At 41.6% G+C, this 19,195-nt stretch overlaps 2 protein-coding genes across 2 annotated transcripts in view; both read right to left on the bottom strand.

Moving 5' to 3' along the window:
* Positions 1–1,176: 1,176 nt before the first annotated feature.
* Positions 1,177–3,748, bottom strand: LOC122800405 (protocadherin alpha-C2-like). Its single transcript, XM_044069854.1, has one exon. It carries the CDS (start codon positions 3,643–3,645, stop codon positions 1,177–1,179), a length of 2,469 nt encoding a protein of 822 aa, XP_043925789.1. The 5' UTR covers positions 3,646–3,748.
* Positions 3,749–14,809: 11,061 nt separating this feature from the next.
* Positions 14,810–19,195, bottom strand: part of LOC122800404 (protocadherin beta-15-like) — a 68,789-nt gene continuing 64,403 nt past the window's right edge. Inside the window, exon 2 of the mRNA XM_044069853.1 lies at positions 14,810–15,475. Coding sequence (XP_043925788.1) covers positions 14,810–15,475 — 666 coding nt within the window. The remainder of the gene's footprint in view (positions 15,476–19,195) is intronic.

The raw sequence follows: 19,195 nt of genomic DNA, 5'->3' as shown, positions 1-19,195 counted from the left end.
TTGGGGAGTTTGAGCCAGTTTAGTTGTTGAAGAGCTGTACAATGATGGGCTTTATGTGGGAGACTGGTGGCAAACCTAGCTATTTTGTTGTAGCAGGACTCCAGGTTTTGAAGGTCAACTTTGCGTAAGTTGGTGAAATTGTGTTTTACAGTATATATGATACAGTTTCTATGCATTCAACAGAGGTTTAAAAAGGAAATGTTAAGACCCTGCTTGTTGCTTGCAAGTGCCACTGCGTTCTTTACAGGTCCAGTATTTGCATATTTCAATTCATTTACACTCAGTACTTCATACTAAAAGGCTAAAATGTTAAAATTGCAATATTCCAGAATTCAATAAAACTGAAATCAAAGTAAGGAAAGTAACAATGTACAAAGTAACTGTAAATCAGCAGATCCACTTATCACAGCAATTCCAAATTGTAATAAAATGCTCAAACTGACTGAACTCTAGGCTTTTATCTCAGGTGCTTACCCTTTCCACCAATTATATTGTTTTATATTTCATTCAATCAAAATATATTCTGTATTTTGCTATTATGTGGGTTATACTACTAGTAATAGGTTTTTATCCACACACATGAAGCCATCAGTCAACAAGAGCTGAGAAAAAATAGATGTCCAATTCTTCAAATAATCATGGTTTCATGAACTGATCACATAAAATTTTAACCAAGGAATAACAAATACATCATTAATTTCTGGCATTAAACATCATCTTTAAAATAAAACTGAATTTAAATTATTTAGTTATAATTGCATTTTATGTTAGCATCATGCATCTCTCTTAGGGCACTACATCTGGATAAAGCCTAAAATAATGGGGGACAAAGGCCCTAAAATCGGGACAGATTTTAAATAGTGCTCTTACAAAGTTTGAAAGTTGTTTGAATAACATGATTAGGGTTAGCATGCATTATCTGAAGGAAAAGAAAGTCTGAACCTCAAATGTACACCATTATTTACTGACTTCAATCACCAATGATTTACCAGAAAATTACAAATTTTATGAGGAGCAGACCAAAAATAGTAAGCAAAAATCTGGACATTTTACGAAAATCTGGACAATTGTGATCCATGTTTCATATTTCACTATAATGTTAGGACTTAACTTCACTCCTAATTTTGTTTATTAGACTTTACTTATCAGCTCAGCTTGTTTGTAGTATATATTTATTTAATTACATACCATATTGATTTCCTTGCTAATGTGTCCTTCCACATTCGGAACCATAAGGCAGTATCCTTGTGAAGAGAGTTCACAACTTCCAGTGTTTTTAATATCTGATGTTTCAGAACTTGCATTGGCATTTTGAGAAATATTTCCGGTAAACGCTTTGTAATGGTAATTATAAGAAAGCGATTCTGAATATCTTTTCTCTCCAGTGTCTGCAGGTAGGGTAGAATTAGGTGGAGCTGGGATTTTTAATATATAGCGGTCATACTGGCCTTCACAACAAATTGTGGTACACGCCCAGTTGCCTGTATCAAGTTGTCTGCGACATACAACTGAACTAAGTGTAATTACAAACCCAATGAACAGAAGCGAAACTGAGACCAAGATGATCAATAGATACCTGTTCAAACTAGAAAATCGGGCATCACTTTCTGACTCCTCCCCAAAATCAGGTAATATTTGTGGGAAGCTATCGTACAGTATTAGTCCTATAGTCACAGAAGCTGTCCTTTTTGGAATACCATTGTCCTTCACTTCAATGACAATTTTCTGTTTGCTGGGATCCACTGCCTTGATGATGCGTAAGATCTTGATTTCTCCAGTTTGTTGATCAATATTAAAAAGACTGGGGTCACTAGATTGTAGTATTTGGTAGGACAACCAAGCGTTTTGACCAGAGTCTGCATCAACTGTTATGACCTTGGTCACCAAGAATCCTGCTTCTGCAGAACGCGGGACCATTTCCACTGGTACATCACCATTTGCTGTAGAAGGGTATAAGAAGACAGGGTCGTTGTCATTCTGGTCCACAATGGTAACCTGAACGGTTACAGTACTGCTCAAGGACGGACTACCTTTATCCACTGCTTCAACCAGTATCTCGAAGGTCTTGAGTTTCTCGTAGTCAAAAATTGACTTGGCATATACATTTCCGCTTTCTGTGCTTACTGATACATAGTTCATAGCATGCAAGCTGCCAAGTTTATTGTCCAGAACGGAATAAGTAACTCTGCCATTCTCGTCTAAATCTGGGTCCATAGCAATAATCTGGCACAGGAAATCCCCAACTGAATTGTTTTCCTTTACATAGACCTTGAGGGTGTCTTGAGGAAATCTTGGTGGATTGTCATTTACGTCGACAACGTGGACAACAATGTATGTTTCTGTAGAAAGAGGGGGGCTTCCTGAATCTGTAGCAGTGACTGTAATGTTGTAGGAGGGAACTGTTTCTCGGTCTAAAGGACCATCGGTTACCAAAGTATAGTATCTGCTGGCGGACTGAAGTTTAAAAGGAATGTTCTCCACAATCTTGCAAGTGACAAGTGCATTAACTCCAGAATCTTGGTCAGTTACACTGACCAAAGCAACTATTGTTGCCAATGGGGAATCTTCCCTTATCTGGCTAGAAACATGAGTTACTACAATTTCTGGAGCATTGTTGTTTATATCGATAACGTCCACTAATACACTGCAATATTCCGTCAGGGCCGGGGAACCTTTGTCTGTAGCTTGAACATGCAAGCTGTAGGACAGCGTATCCTCTATGACCATTATTTGTTTAAGGCGAATCTCACCAGTGAATGGATTTATATCAAATTTATCTTGCAGATTGTTTGGTGTGTGACTACTGAATGAATACATAATCTCTCCATTTGCACCTTCATCCATATCTTGTGCGTTCACTTTTACCAGTAAGGCTCCTACAGGTGAATATTCAGTCACATTCACATTGTACAAGGATTTATCAAAGGCTGGGGAATTGTCGTTGGCATCAAGGACATTAACTATGATCTGTATTGTGCCAGTCCTTTGTGGTACTCCTGCATCAGCTGCTGTCAGTGTGAGATGATGCACTGACTTTTGTTCCCGATCCAGTGCTCCATCAAGGACCAGCTGAACCATCAGAGCACCATCAGATGAATTCTTCATATCCAATGAAAAATGATTGTTTGCGCTCAGCCGATACGTACTTAAAGCGTTGGGCCCCACATCTAAATCCTGGGCACTGGGAACTGGGAATTTTGTTCCGGTACGAACTGATTCTATTATACTGAAATGCAAATCACTGACGGGAAATAAAGGAGTATTGTCGTTTATATCTCGTATTTCCATTCCTGCACTAAATATCTCCAACGGCTCTTTCATTATGACTTGAAAGTTAACGTAACAAGGGACTTTCTTACCACAAATATGTTCTCTGTCCAGTATTTCATTCATAAACAAATTCCCATTTTCAGAATCTGACAATAAATATTGTTTGTCGTCACCAAACACGATGCGGAGCTGCCGCGCAGAAAGATTTCTTGTACTGATCCCCAAATCCTTACCTATATTTCCTACTAACGCACCTCTTGGCAGCTCCTCAGGAACAGGGAAATTAACATCTCCAAGACCATGATGCCAAGAGCTTAAAAAGACGAGAATGGCCATCTGCCCATGCATTCTTCTAGATGGTTTTGTCGCAATCATTTTCTTACTTGCCACAATGTAATAATGTCCAGTTATTTGGGTTCTGCTGCACTTAATCCGGGTTTTAATATACACTATCCATTCAGCCACACTGGAAATGCATTTTACGCACGCATGCTCTGTCACTTTGCTGCAAGCAGGTGGAGCAGTATTTCTGAAAATCTTGCCCTAGGGCGCAGTGACATCTACAGATCATTTCTGTAATACAACACGTAATTTCATCAGCCTTGTTTCAAGACTTCTACTCTTTACATTTTTAAAAGCAATTTAAATTGTGCGGTTCATCAACAAAGAAATAAACTGAAATCCTTGGGATTTACTAAGATTTTCACATTTTTTATTTAACTGGCATATGTCATAATATTCGATAGTTTGTACTTATATTCTGGCTTGTTAATGCTGGACTATGGTATTTATAATGTCCTACCGCATTTATTCTTAGCTAAGAACAATTAACAACAATATTCACAGCAGTAAATATATCTTGAAGGATAGGATCGGATGGCACACTTCTGTGAATGTATTGCGATTTATTTCATTTACTGTACTTTTTTTATGTCGGGTAGATACACAGAGAAAATGATGCTTATCCATAGCTTACTTCTCCAAAAATGCGAAAGAGTAACTCTCATAATGGGGAGCAAATGGACAAAATTTCGAGCACATACAAACAACTTACTAACAGCTTCGTCTAGAAAGCTTATAAGATGGTTAAATATCTTACTTTATACTTCTAAAATATTACTTTGATACACCAAAAAAAAGTTTCAGTATTATTTATTATGGATATCAATTAACATGTCAACACACTAAATAAGTGACAGTGCCTTTCAGTGTAGATGGATGAGGAACTTTCCTCCGAATGAGGTACACTCATGGCTCTCATCAGCCAGCGAGGGGCAAATCTCAACAGAATCAGGGACAAATACAGAAATAAGCGAGGATAATCAGGGTCAGTTTTAAAATATTACTAGCTTTATTTACTGGAGTCATTCACAGAATAAGACTTGAGACACTGACAGAATAAGAGAAAGTGAATTAATATACATTTTTTGAACTAAAACAAGTTTATAACTAATTACCATCATTATTTAAGTACAATTCACCACATTTTCTTTAACAGTCACAAATTCTCGGAGGGATTAAGAGGGGCATACCTAAAATTTGAGTCAAAATCAAGGGTCCCTGAAAATCAGGGACAGTTGAAAGGTATGTTGCCTATCTTCATATACAAGAAAGTCACAGTCTGAAATTTAAATCAGTACAACTAACATGCAGGTTAATAAAAGGTATGCAGACATGGCCATCTCAAGATATACTGGCAATGATAACAACAAAGTAGTAAAGTGATCAAAGAAGGGGTGGAATCAGGGAGCCTAAAATTGCAGAGACAGTCAGCATTACTGCAATAAATGAACACAAACGTGTGCGAGTATGAAGCAATTTAACAACAATAGTTACATATAGTAAGTATGTTTTAAGTGTATTTTTTACTGTTTTGCCTTATCTTTTAAAAAAAAAAATTCCTTGTTTCCCACCTTTCTAAACTAGTATAGTCCAGTTTTCAGGTTAGTGCTGAATTCAGGGCTGTGATACTAGTTTCTGAGTTGCCCATACCTTGCTTGGATAGAAATAAGTTTCTCTGTTCACCTGTGAGAGAGGGGAGCTTTGATCAACCTATATGTCCCTGGAGGAGTGGTTCCAGCCCAGAAGTTAGTAGTTTATTGACCATTTTGGGCTAATTTCTATCTCTTTCATTTCCCTACTATAAAAACCGCATTTGCACGGTTTTGCGCACTGGGCAGTGCCTGTTAGGTACGGTTAAATTATTCCTAGCTCCACTAAGTTTCCTCTTCAGTTTTTCCATTGAAACTAGTCTAACTCTCAACCTAAGCACTCAAAAAGCATCTTACAGCCCAGCACTTGCTCAGACCTAATACCAAGCAGTAATATACCCTGACACTGATTGCCCAGCAGGGCAAGGCTCTTTATTCACCCCTCATCAACCAAGCGACTAAGCAGCTCACCCTACTATTCAGGCATGACCAAAGAGCAATGTCAGGTGCACTCTCCAGTCCAGCTGGTGAATCTGGGTATCCTGAGGCAATGTTACAACTGCCTCATGTACACAGACAACCCTCTCCTCCTACCACAAAACACTACCATATGCGAGAGATGCAATTATACAGCCAAACTGGAAGCTAAGCTGTCTCCACCCAAGACTGGAACAGACAGTCAAGAGGAGAAGGTTAACACTTGCACCACACCTCCAGCCACACACAGACCTACTAAAACAGCACTGGCAAAAAATACACAAATACACAAAATCATACTCTGAGGCTCTGAATAAAAGCCTGCAAAAGCATCAGAAACCTCCAAAGCAGACACCCAAACAACTTGCACATCCCATCACAAACCAGACAACACATAAAACACAAAATCAGTGTGCCACACAATCACAGCCCTTAAGGTGAAATAACATACATAACACACTAGTAATAGGTGACTCTATAGTCAGGCATACTGACGTCCCACTCACTAGACTGGACAAGCAGAAGGTTATGGTTAGCTGCCTATCGGGAGCCAGAATCTGCCACATAACACAAGCACTCAGGTCACTCCAGAACAAGTACAAATATGACTCTGTCATTGTTCATGTTGGTGTGAATGACCTAAGATGTACCTTCCTGGACTACATGAAAAGAGACATGGAAGAGTTCTCTGATCATGCAGCCCAGGCTGGTATGACCCTGACTAGCATCTTACCCTCACCAAGAATGATACCTCAGTATAAAGAAAAAATGATCAATTTCAACAATTGGCTAAGCTTCTGGTGTCATTCAAAGGGGATTCAGTGTCTGTCAGCCTGGGACAACATGCTCGACAAGCCGCGTTGCTTCACAAGAGACGGCTTGCACCTGTCACCCCTAGGCTTTTGAATACTGGTCAAGGCTCTTGCTGCCCTCATAGTGCCTTTTCTACGCAAGGCTCAAAAGTCAAACCCACCTCCGTAAACAGCACAATTAACAAAAAACTGAGGGTTATGCTACTCAACGCCAGGAGTTTAAATCTCAAAATGCACGCGCTCGATACACTCAGTATGGAGAACGTCGACATCTGTGTAGTAACTGAAACCTGGTTCAAGGCTCCAGAGAGCACCCCAGCACTACTGGGCTACAATTCATACCACACGTTTCGGCCACAAAACATGGACCGAAACACAAAAGGAGGGGGTGTATCCATATTCATCAAGGATACCTACACCTCCAGGTTAGTGGTGCAGCATGATACCTCTGATATCATACATGTGCAACTAACATCGGGCAAATCTGCAATGCAAATTGTGGCCTGCTACAGATCATCCTCCATGACCCAGGACCACCACTTCACCTTTCTGGAGACACTAGAAAACATGAAGGTTCTACCGAACACCCTGATATTGGGTGATTTCAATTACCCTACCATTCACTGAGAAAACTACTCGAGTACAAATTCCCAGGCCCAGTGCTTCCTGGAATTCGTCAACTCAAATGCCCTGGATCAGCTGGTAAACTCCCCTACCACAGGTGAAAACATATTGGACCTGGTCATCACCAACATGGGCGACAGGTGTTCCACACCGGAGGTCAACCCGTCACTGGTTAGATCAGACCATAAACTAATCACTCTGGATGTCCACACCCCCCCACCACCCCCAGCTAAGGAAACCACAGTAAAAAACTTTTCTAAAGCAAACTTCACCTTACTTAAGACAGAGGTGGTAAGTTTCACAGCCCCCACGCTAAAGGATAATGCTGCCCAAGATGCAGAAACCTTTACAAATGCACTCTATGAGCACCTAACAAGGATGCATGGATCGTGCCATCCCTAGCAAAACCAAGACTCACTCCTCTAAGAGAAGGAAACCAGTTTGGTGGACCCCTGCAATAAACAGGCTATACAATAGAAGGAGGAAACTAGTTCAGAAAAAATGCAAATCCCAAAAAGGAAAGACATCCCTGATCAGTGTCTGTAAAAAACTAAGGTCCCTCATGAAATCATTCAAGGCTAACTTCGAAAGAAAAATAGCCAAGGATTCAAAAGATAACCACAAAGCCTTCTTTAGCTATGTTAAGAATCTAAGTGGCAACTCACAGATGTGCACTGAACTAGTGCAAAATAGCACAAAATATACTGAACCTACTGATATTGCCAACGTCCTGGCAGATAGAGTCAGTGCAAACGTCACCCCCCTCTCACCTCCAAAAGGGCCCACAACAATGCAGGAGAAGTGTAGTGTCCCAGAAATCACAGACGCACAGGTGAAAACAGCCCTTTCAAAAGTCAAAAACACAGTGTCAATGGGACCAGATGGTGTCCCAGGCTGCGTCTTGCATGAACTACAGAATGAACTAACCCCCCCACCTAAACATGCTGTTCAACCTCAGCCGCTCCACAGGCTACGTGCCCATAGAATGATGCACAGCAACGGTTATTCCTCTCCACAAAGGAGGGGCCACAACTGACACTGGTAACTATCGCCCCATAAGCCTGACTAGCCTGGTCTGCAAGGCTATGGAGCGCATCATCATGGAACTCATTAACAAAGACATTGGGAACCTCCAAACACTTGACCCGACCCAGTTCGGCTTTGTTAAGGGCAGATCGTGCCTACTAAACCTGGTTGACTTCTTCGAGACAGTCACCAAGGCCATAGATGAGGGAAAGGTGGTTCAAACAGCCTACCTTGACCTCACCAAGGCTTTCAACACCATTCCCCACTCGGGTATTACAGAAAAACTCACAAGCCTGAACATAAACCCCTACATCATGAGATGGGTTGCCAACTGGCTTACAGACAGAACTCACATGGTAAGAATAGCGGGGTCCAGGTCTGAGTCTAAACCAGTCGCAAGTGGTGTTCCGCAAGACTCGGTCCTGGGACCCCTACTGTTCAGCATATACTTCTCAGAAGTACAGGCAAACACAGGAGGACTATGGCTAACCAAGATTGCCGATGACTGCAAACTGGGAACCATAATTGACTCTCTGGCTGACACGGACATCCTCCAAAAGGGCCTTACTGAGACGGGCACCTGGTGTCAAAGTCATGGCCTCAAGCTAAATGCAAAAAATGCATAGTCATCCCATTTGGGAAAAACAAAACACCCACGAATTACCACATAGGTGGCAGCCCCCTTAATACAGAAGAGGTAATAAGAGATCTGGGGACCCAGGTAGATAGTAATCTCTTTTTTGACAATCATATTTCCAAAGTAGTTAGGAAATCCTTCTATGTGGCCCATCTAATTACTAAAGGGTTCACAATAGAAATAAAGAGGTTATAGTGCCCCTCTACACATCACTCATTAGACCCATCATAGAGTACAATGGCCCATTTGGGATGTACCTCACAGGACATTTCCAACAGCTGGAAAGACCACAAAAGTAGCTCACCAAGAGGATTACTGGCCTCAAACATATGTTCTATGCAGCCCGACTGAAAAAACTCCGGCTGTACTCAGTGGCATATCGCTTACTCAGAGGTGATCTCTGCCTGACTTACAAAGCCATGTCCAGCTCAGAATTGATGGACATTCTCCACCTAAAGAAATCCAAGTCACTGCAAGATACACTCTCTAGTGAGCTAAACCTCGCCACAACAATATATAGAACATGCTGGAGGGATAGATTCCTGTCACAGAGACTCCCTATGCTTTGGAACAAAATTCCAAATTACATCAGGCAGAGCCCCTCACTAACACTCTTCAAGAGAAACCTTGACGAGTGGATGGGTAACAGAAAATACACCCCTGGGATCACTTCATTGGCTCTGCTTGACAGAGGATCAGTTAATTAATCAATGGGGTGGCGAAAGCTGACACACTCTGGCTAGGCTTATAAATGCCCTCGGGCAGATAGCCTAGTACCTATGAACCTATGGTAATGCCTAAATGACAAATGCCTCGCAGCAAATGTTTAGATGTTGTAAATAATGCAAAATCAAAAGATAGGATGCTTAAAAGGGATGCATGTATCTGAAAATCGTAGGAAGTGAGAGATGTTCAGAGATGATTGAGGACATACCTTACTACTAAAATATTCATCTCCCATCATTTCTATAGTGGAGAATTACAGACGTTTGATTACTCTTGTTAATGATTGTCGAAACTTTTTAAGCAATGCAAAGAGAGTTAACTCAGCTACTAAGATTACTGGGCACAACACGGTCTACATTTATAAACTCTACCAAACAGGTTCTCCTGTAGCTCTTATACATTCCTTGCTAGTCCTACTTGAACAGAAAGAGAAGTTATGTACTCACCATAACGTTCTGTGTGCTTTGTCCATCTCACCTTCATTCTTAACTAGTGGGTTTGGCACCAATCCTCGATTCTGACTTGGCCATTTTTCTACAAGCTCGAGGGCTTCCACTGGCTCATGGCTGTATCCCTATCCCATCATGCCCTAGGAAAGAACCCCAGGTTTTGTTTGCTGATAAACAATATGTAATAGTAAAAAATTATTCAAACTTAACAGCAGAGAAGGTCAGAGAACATACTTTTCCAAACTTGACCACTATGTCCTCCAGGAGCCAAAGGCTGGGAGAAGGAGGGTGGGATGTAAGAATGAAGGCGAGATGGACAACACACATGGAATGTTATGGTGAGTACATAACTTCTTTATGTGATGTTGTCCTATCTCGCCTTCATTCTTAACTAGTGGGACAGTGTCCCTAGCACCCACTTTCTTGGGCTGTTCATGGGAGAATGTTCTCCAGGACAGTAGACTCAAAACAGGCCCTGTTCCTGGAGGCTAATCCCCTTTGTAGTGAGTGATAAAGGTATGAGGTCTTGCCCATGTTGCAGCAGCACAAATGGTGTCAACTGGTATTCTAGCCCGAAAGGCAGATGAGGCTGCTATGGCTCTTGTAGAATGACCTTTAACTTTAAAGGGTAGATCTTTGTTGTGAGATTTGTATGTAAAGGTAATGCAATCTGATAGCCATTTTGAAAGCATAACCTTAGACACACAAGCATCTTTTTTAGATTCTGAAAAGGAAACAAATAATTGGTCAGATATTCTGAAGTCTTTTGTCCTTTGTAAGTACAAGTGTAACTGTCTATGTACATCCATTTGATGTAGCGCATATTCTGCATTGTTGCCATAGTTAGGAAAAAACACTGGTAGTTCTATGGACTGATTTAAATTAGACTCTGAGCATACTTTTGATAGGAAGGATGGATTTGTTCAAAGGGAGACTCTGTCTTCATGGAAAAGCATGTAGGGGGGCTGTATCGATAAAGCTTGCAACTCTGAAACTCTTCTGGCAGAAGTGACGGCAATCAAGAGAATTGTTTTCCATGTCAAGAACTTTAGATCACAGGATGATTCAGGTTCAAAGGGAAGGAGAATCAAACAGGATAGAACAAAGGTTAGATCCCATGGTGGTAAAGGGGTCTTAATGGGTGGTCATAATAAAAAGGTGCTCTTTAGAAAAGCTTTCCATAGTCTGTGAGCCATCAGACTTGGTCTCAAATGACTTACGTGAAAATTAGATATTGCTGCCAACTGAAATAGAATGGTAGCTGCAGCTGCGCCTTCATTAAACAGTTTTGTCAAAAATTTAAGAATAGAACCTATGGGAGCGAAAAAAGGATCAATGTGGTTACTTAATGCCCAAGAAGAAAACCTTTTTCATTTACTTATGTATAATCTCCTCATTCAATCCTTATGGTACAAGATCAAGATATGCTTCACAGATGAGGAAAGGTTAGGGAGCCTGGCTATATTTGGAATCGGAGCAACCAGGCTGTCAATTTAAGGGTTTGAAGAGAGGGATGGAGCATCCCTGATACATGAGTCAGAAGGTCCGGAACTGGGTTCAGAACCAACGGCTCCTCCTGGAGATGAGGTCAAAGGAAGGGGAACCAGATTTGATGAGGCCAGTATGGGGCGATGAGAATCAAATTGCTTCCCAATGAGCTGGCTTTCTGAAGAACCTTGGTAATCAGGGGAAATGGAGGGAAGGCACAGAGGAGACCCGAGGGCCAATCTGGTACAAGAGCATCCCTTGGTGACTCCCCCAGAGGGGGGGATTAGGGCAAAATAGCTACTGCATTTGGCATTCATGGATGTGGCAAAAAGGGTGCAACAAGGCTGGCCCCAATTTCCACTACTTCCAGTTTTAGGGACCACTTGTGAGGCATCAGAATTGCTCTGCTGAGTTTGTCTGCTATCATGTTGGATTTGCCCTGGATGTGCATTGCTATCAGAATGTGTTGGGAGGAGGTTGACCACTGCTATACTCTCAGGGCCTCTCGACAAAGGGTGTAGGACCTAGTTCCTCCTTGCTTGTTTATACACCAAACAACTGACATGTTGTCCATCTGTATTGCAATAGCTCTTAGTGGAAGAGAGTCCTGAAGTGCTTGCAATGCTAGAAGCATTGCTCTCATCTCTAGGACATTGATGTGCAAATTGGCTTTGTGGTCCTGCCAAGTACCTTGGACTGTCCTTCCCAGATAATAACCCCTCACCCTATCTGGGACGCATCAATGGTCACTGTGGCTAATGGCTGGGGGAGAACAAAGGGTCAACCTAAAGTCACATGAGTGGAGTGAAGCTACCAACGAATGTCCTTCTTGCAAGATTCCATTATCAAAATTTGGTGGGACATGGGTAGTTCTTGCATGGACCACTGAGCGAATAGTAACCACTGTAGAATTCTCATGTCCAGACGTGCTAATGGAATTAGGGTTATTGCCACTGCCATGGTTCCCAAGACTTTCAAAAGTGTTCTTGCTTGAACCTTCCTCTTGGACAGTAGGATTTGGACCTGATGTTGTAGAACTTTAACTCTTTCTGGGGGAAGTTTTGCCATCATTTTGTTGTATCTAGATCTGCTCCTATAAAAACAATAAATTGAGATGGCAACAAGGCAGGTTTTTCATAATTTATCATGATTCCTAGATGAGAGGAGAGCTGTATTGTGGTGTCTCTTGCTTCTATCAGTAGATGCTTGGTGGTGGAGGTTAGGAGCCAGTCGTCTAGATACAGAAACACTCAGAATCCTAGACGTCTCAAGTGAGCCATGACTACTGCCATACACTTGGTGAACACTCTGGGGGCTGTAGTGAAACCAAAGGGGAGAGCTCAAAACTGGTAGTGACTGACTCCTAGCTAGAAGCACAGATGACTCCTGGATGGCCTGTCCATTTTTATGTGGTAGTACTCATCTTGGAGGTCTATAGAGCACATCCAATCTTTTCCCAGAAAAGGGAATACTGACTGCAGCATTACCATCTGGAACTTTGTTTTCCTCACTGATTTGTTCAATCTTCTGAGATCCAGGATGGGTCTCCAGTCCCATTTTCTTTGGAACTAAAAAGAATCTTGAGTAAGTTCCAGATCCGATTTGGTGTGTGGGGACTGTCTGGATGACACTTTTCTCTAGCAACTTTTGAATTTCTAGAGTTGCTTGTTCCTTTTGATTGGGTGAGGCATCCTGGATGTTCTTTATGTTTGGAACAGGGAAGGAAAAGGGTATATAGTGGACTCCAGATATTATTGCTTTGTTCCCACTTGTCTTTTATTTTTAGCCAGGCTTCTTGGTACAAAGATGAGCAACTCCGGCTGCTTCCAGAGATGGATAGGTGTGCCTCCCTTCAGGAGTTCTTAAAGGGCCTACCACAGAAGGAATCCCTGTTGTCCTGATTTTGCGGATCCCCTCTGCCATGTGGATGGCATCTGTCATTACTACTTCCCCCTCTGCCCCTGGGGGAAGAGTCACCACCTTTGTCCTGAAAAGCTCTCTGGGATTTTTTGGATCCACATCTTTCCTCCCTTTTGACCTTTTGGGTAAGGTCTGGAAGGTAGTGAAAAACCTAACGTTTGGCCCGAAGAGAGACAAGCCATTGAAGGGGGCATTAACAAAGGTAGACTTAAAAGGCTCTACAAAAGTCACACACTGCCCTGCTCACTCCATCTGCTGCGTAGGAAATAAGTCTCATGGAGGAGTTAACCACAGAGTTTAAGGTGGACAGCTGAGAGGAAACCTTGTCTGAAACTCCTGCAGCTACTGAACCTTGTAGAGTATCTCATAGCTCTTTCAAGAGATCCCTCTGCAACCTAGTAAAATGAGTCAGGTAATTCAACGATCTGAGTGCAAATGTCATTGAAGAGAACATGTGCTTCCCGTAATCTGTCCATCATATGAGACAGTTTTGGTGGATGGACAGACGAGGAAGTCTCTGAAAGCTCCTTTTCTGTGGCTGCCACCAACACCATAGCATCTACTGGGACACCCTTAGTAAGGCATTCCTTGTCTGAAGGTGCAGTAATAAACTTATTTGGTCTCCAAGGAACAGGTTCCAATGAGTCTGGAGACTCCTGCACCTTTCGACTAACCACTTGCATAAGCTCAGTGAAAGGTGGAGACACCCAAGCGGTGGAAGGGTGAGACCCAAAAGCCTTCAGGTATATAGACTCATCCTCAGAAGTGTTAATGGCCTTCCAGCCACCTCTCTGCTTAAGGATTTCCAAGATGTCTGCGAAGGAGACATCCTCAGAGGCTGACTGTGGGGAGCCTTCTGAATCATCAAGTTCTGTATCAGAAGTGATGGACTCCTCTGGGGAGTCTAAGTGCTTCTTCTTACAAAATCTGTTATGAGGGACCTCTTCAGGAGGGTGTTCTGGAGAGGTTTCTGAAGAGAGTGGTTCACCCGATGGGGTATCCTGAGGCCTAGGGTCTCCATGTGCCTGTCAATGGTGCGGTGCCGAGACAGACGCCAGTGCTTTTGGGGGAAGAATGTTAGTACCTATGAGTGGAGCTTTCTGTGGAGACAGTACTCTCCTTATCACCCCAAAAGCCCCTTACCCCTGATCCGACGATACCTCCAGCTCTGAAGAACCAGAAGGGATCCCCTGAACCAAGGGGATTGGCTCCAAGGCCGATGTAGGAGCTGAGCTCACTTGCGCCAAAGCCCTGAGAGGCATGGTCGGATCCAACAAGTGTCCAATCTGACTCCCCTCCCCAGACCTAACCAGAGAGTGTCAGCTCCTAGACTCCTTGGGTTCAGATGGAACCGAGATGTCAGAGCAGATGTCAGACCAGAAGAACCCAGAATAGGTCTTGGCGCTGACGGTTCCACTACTGTAGGTTCCAGATATTCCAGCTCCAAGGTCAGCTCAGAGGAGGAATAAATGTCAAAGGGGAGGTCATGGTCAGCTCCAAATCTCTCTGGGTTGGAGCCGATAGCAATTTGGCCAGCACCGGTGTCTTTAAGAGTCTGCACACCACCCGATCCACATCATCATCAGAAAGACTCCTTGAGGACCGAGAGGAGGGGGCAGGAGATGTAAGCAGTTGTAGAAGAGGTGACCTTAAAGTAGGGGAGACCAGTACCAATTCTGGGGACCGGCTCCATACTTCAAATTCTATTGGCTCCGATGCTGATGGAGCCAGTAATGATTTTTTGGGCCCAACAATCTTTGGGTCTGAAGAAGTAACTTTGGTCAGCTTTTCTGCTGGCTCCAAATGGCCAGAAGAAGGAGATGACCTTTTTACAGATTTGTAAGACTTGGGTGAAGGAGAGTTGGTCAATTTAAAAGTGCCCTGACCTTCTTCTAACACCTCAGTGAAGGGGGACTTCAATAAACCTCTTATTATAAGCTTGTTCTTCCTTTCAAGCAGCACTCTTGAACTAAAAGAGTGCCAAATAGTACAGGATTCCTCCAGATGCACAGCTCCTACACAATATACACAAATAGTGCGTCCATCCATGATGGACATTTTTTGGTTGCATTTCGCACACTTTTTAAACCCTGATGGTTTGCTTTCCTTATCTTCCTTAGACATAGTGAATATATTAAGTCAATAACAATAACAAGTATAAGAAGGTATCAGTATACTCAAAGTCTGCCAAACAATTATAATATATATATTTGTTATTTATTTTTTTATTTTTTAAACACAACCAGAAATATAAAACAATCACAATAGAAGAAGGGAAAGGGTGTCAGTTCTCCAACTGAAAACGATGCTGCTTATCTCAAATGGGAGAAGGACTGGAGAAGGATAGCCTTCTAACTAGGGCACGGCAGCCATCTAACTTAAACAAGCTGATGTTTTAGTCAGAAAAAAGCAAGTGGAACAACAATCTACTTAATAACACTCTCTAAATTAAAAAAGCTTGTAAAAAAAGAGGCTTTAACACCAAATTAAGCCGGGATAGGGAGTAACACAGGCCCGAGGTAAAAGAAACGACGACCAGAAGCAAAATCAGAATGAACTCTTTTAAGCTGAGAGAAAAAATATTTAAACACTAATCACTAACTAAAACAGCCAAAATACAGCAACTATATTAATAAAATAGAAGAAAAAGTTTATTAAATTAGCCAGAGCCAAAATGGAAGCACCCGATCTGTTTAGCAGAAAACGAGATCTGGGGAGTTTTCCTCAGGCATGATGGTATAGGGATACAGCCACAAGCCAGTGGAAGACCTCGAGCTTGTAAAAAAATGGCCAAGTTGGAACCAAGGATCGATTCCAAACCCACTAGTTAAGAATGAAGGTGAGATAGGACAACATCACATCATATGACTATTACATCAACGGTGTAAGTAAGGCTGAGGATGTACAAAGAGAGTGTCCAGGATATTTAGCAGTTTATTGGTGTTATCATCACAGCAAAAGAGAAAATTAATCTTGAAAGTCATTCATACTTGATGCTCAATGTCTGCTTTCTATTACAAACTGTGAAATGGTTATTTAAGAATGAAGTTGATACGTTTCATATAGAGACTAACTCAAAGCAAGTAAAAGTCACATTCAAAATATTTTAGACTATGGAACAAGATCCCTATTACACTAATGACATGCCGCAGTTAAATTATTTTTAATACAGTTTGGAAAGTATGATGGGGGAGAGCAGAAACAGCAGCATCATAACTGAAGAACCTCTCACCTTTGACTGGTGTGTGCCTAGTACCAGATTTTTGCACAACACTTAAGCACCCTCTGACTCACATGGCCATAACTCAGTTCCTTACTTGTGCTGTAAGCTGAAGACCCTACGTATCCTGTAGCTCTTACCTTGCATAGTCACAGTGTGTCTTCTTCTTTTCTCCCATCTTTTTATTTTGAGGTAAGGCAGTTAGTCTGATTCATGATAAACTTACAGATCTCTGTCAAGTCCCATCTTCAACTTTTTTGAGCCTACATACATTAAGGTATTTCAGTCTCTAATTATATTTGATTCCAAAGAAGAATATTGTCCCGTTTTGTTACCCTTCTCAGAACTACCTTTCTCTGTCTTGCCATTTCCCTGTATGGGTTGATTTATTTTGTTGTTTGTTTTTTTGGTGTCAATGTATTCTGCTATGTCTCTTGGTATTCTCCCAAAGCTTCTTGCTATGTTTTACCTAAATAAGCTGCGCTCCCTACTTCTTTTTGCTACTCCATCATGTCCAGATGTGTGCTTTGTTCCTAGAATTTTGTTCTCGATGCATTTTGTTGTATCTTTTGTTTATGTTTAAACTGTCCTGTTGAAATCCATCTCTCTAATATTTCTAGTCTTTTCTGACCCCTTCAGTCTGAATGCATGTTTTGTAAAACTCCTTCACTGCAGTAGTATTACCTTACCCAACCTCACTGTGCTACACATCTCATGAGGGACGTGGAATGAATGAAGGCCATTGTAGTGCAGGCAGGGTATTTTTAGAGGTATGCGCCGACCAGTCTCTGTGGTATGAATCTTCAGAATCTGAATGTGATAATATGCACTGTAACAGTAAGTCAGGTATTCCTAAGCTGCATTAATACAGCTTATATGCAAGTGTGGTGGTTGTTTAAAGGTATATGTTACTTAGTATTTGCACATCCTCAATGAAAGAAGTAAATGATAATTCAACGTAGTTATGTCATCCACTGATGTTCCACATTAAACATTATAGCTTTCTGGGGTACTGATATCTACATTGCTTACATGCTGGGTTACATATTATGATGTATAAGGCTATACATGTGGAATCCCCAAAACAAATTTCCACATGGTTACATGTATGCTTTGATACTAACTTATCCCTCTATGCTAATGCTACATTTTTCTGTGAGTAGATGCAAGGAACATACAGAACATGACAAGTCATGCTGTATTACTATTTATAATTAATTCAGCATATTCACTGTATGCCCACTGAGGTCTGCATACTTTGTATGTGATGTACCTCAAAGACCTTTCCCAGGGAAGAGTATTCAAGTAACTGAACATGTATATTGATATGGATTAACTTAATCTTCTTATATGCTGTGTGGAAATGTATCACACATCTCTTACGTCAAATTCATTTCTGACATGTGGCAGAGTCCTACAGATACTATTTTGTTCCAGTATCATGCACAACTATGTCTGTACCATGTGGCTACTGTAGCCAATTCGTGATACAAATATTCACACAGGTATACATGTGACAGGTCTTCATTCTCTGCTTATTAGAATGTGCTATCATTATGCATGTTTGTGTGCAGCTTATGTGCATCCACGCCCCAAACATAGATTGTTTAACATGCATGTAATTAACTGACTAATAGTCACATTTAGCACCAAGATGTGTGTTAGCTATGTTAATATTATATTGTAATTCAGTAACATGGGGCTTTCAAGGTAGTGGCATGCTCATGTAACAGTTGCAAAAAGGTCATTTAGCAGGCTGCACAGTATGCTGTACTTTGTATATGGCACACATTTAGCTGACTACATTGATCTGATGTATGTACAATATGCAGTTATTTTTATATATTTTTTTGTTGTTTATTTTTCTTTCCTGTCTTCATTGGACAGCTATACATGTATAATGATGACGGACAGCCTGAACATGTTTCCTGTGAGCCAAAACACATGGAATGATGTAGGAATATGAATAGAATGTCGAAGCAGATGGGGTTCCAACAACCTCCTAGTCTCAATCTGAGGTTTCAATAAATGCTAGCGCTTAGTCACTGAGGTGCTGCTGTGGTATCATGCACATATGAACAATGTAACATCTGAGGGCATACCTGACAGCCTCCAATGTCAAGTGCATGTGGCTTTGGTCTGGAAGAGCAACACTGATACTTGGCCTTACTGTCTCTTTCATTCCTCATACGGCCTCTTTTCTTTTGTGTATCACATTTTGCTCCCACTGTGTAAACCTGATCGGTCGCATTTTTCATTGAAAACTACTGTTGCCTTGCATGCTTTCCAGTCTTCCGGACTGCATGTTTTCCCACATCCAATGTGTTTACAGTGTCTGTCTCAGATATGTGCATCTCTCTTCCCATTATATCTTCATCCTTTTTTGTCACGTCCTACTTAGGTTGTATGTGTCTCCTCCAGTCCCTCAATGCTGTATCCTGAAAAAAAGTTCTGTACACCAAACATATAAATGCTGTGAATTACTTGGACCACGTGCATAGGACCCCACTAATTCTCATATTTTCTACCTGTTTGGTAAACATTTTTCTTATCCTATGATGTTCAGTTCCTCACTTCTGTATGTCTTTGAGGAATGGTGGGGAGGGGACCATGAC

Source organism: Protopterus annectens, chromosome 4.part0 (genome assembly GCF_019279795.1).
Source record: "Protopterus annectens isolate FY-2018-M chromosome 4.part0, PAN1.0, whole genome shotgun sequence".
Lineage (NCBI taxonomy): Eukaryota > Metazoa > Chordata > Ceratodontiformes > Protopteridae > Protopterus > Protopterus annectens.
Note: the sequence above shows the minus strand (reverse complement) of the source record. Positions and strands in the feature narration are given on the sequence as shown.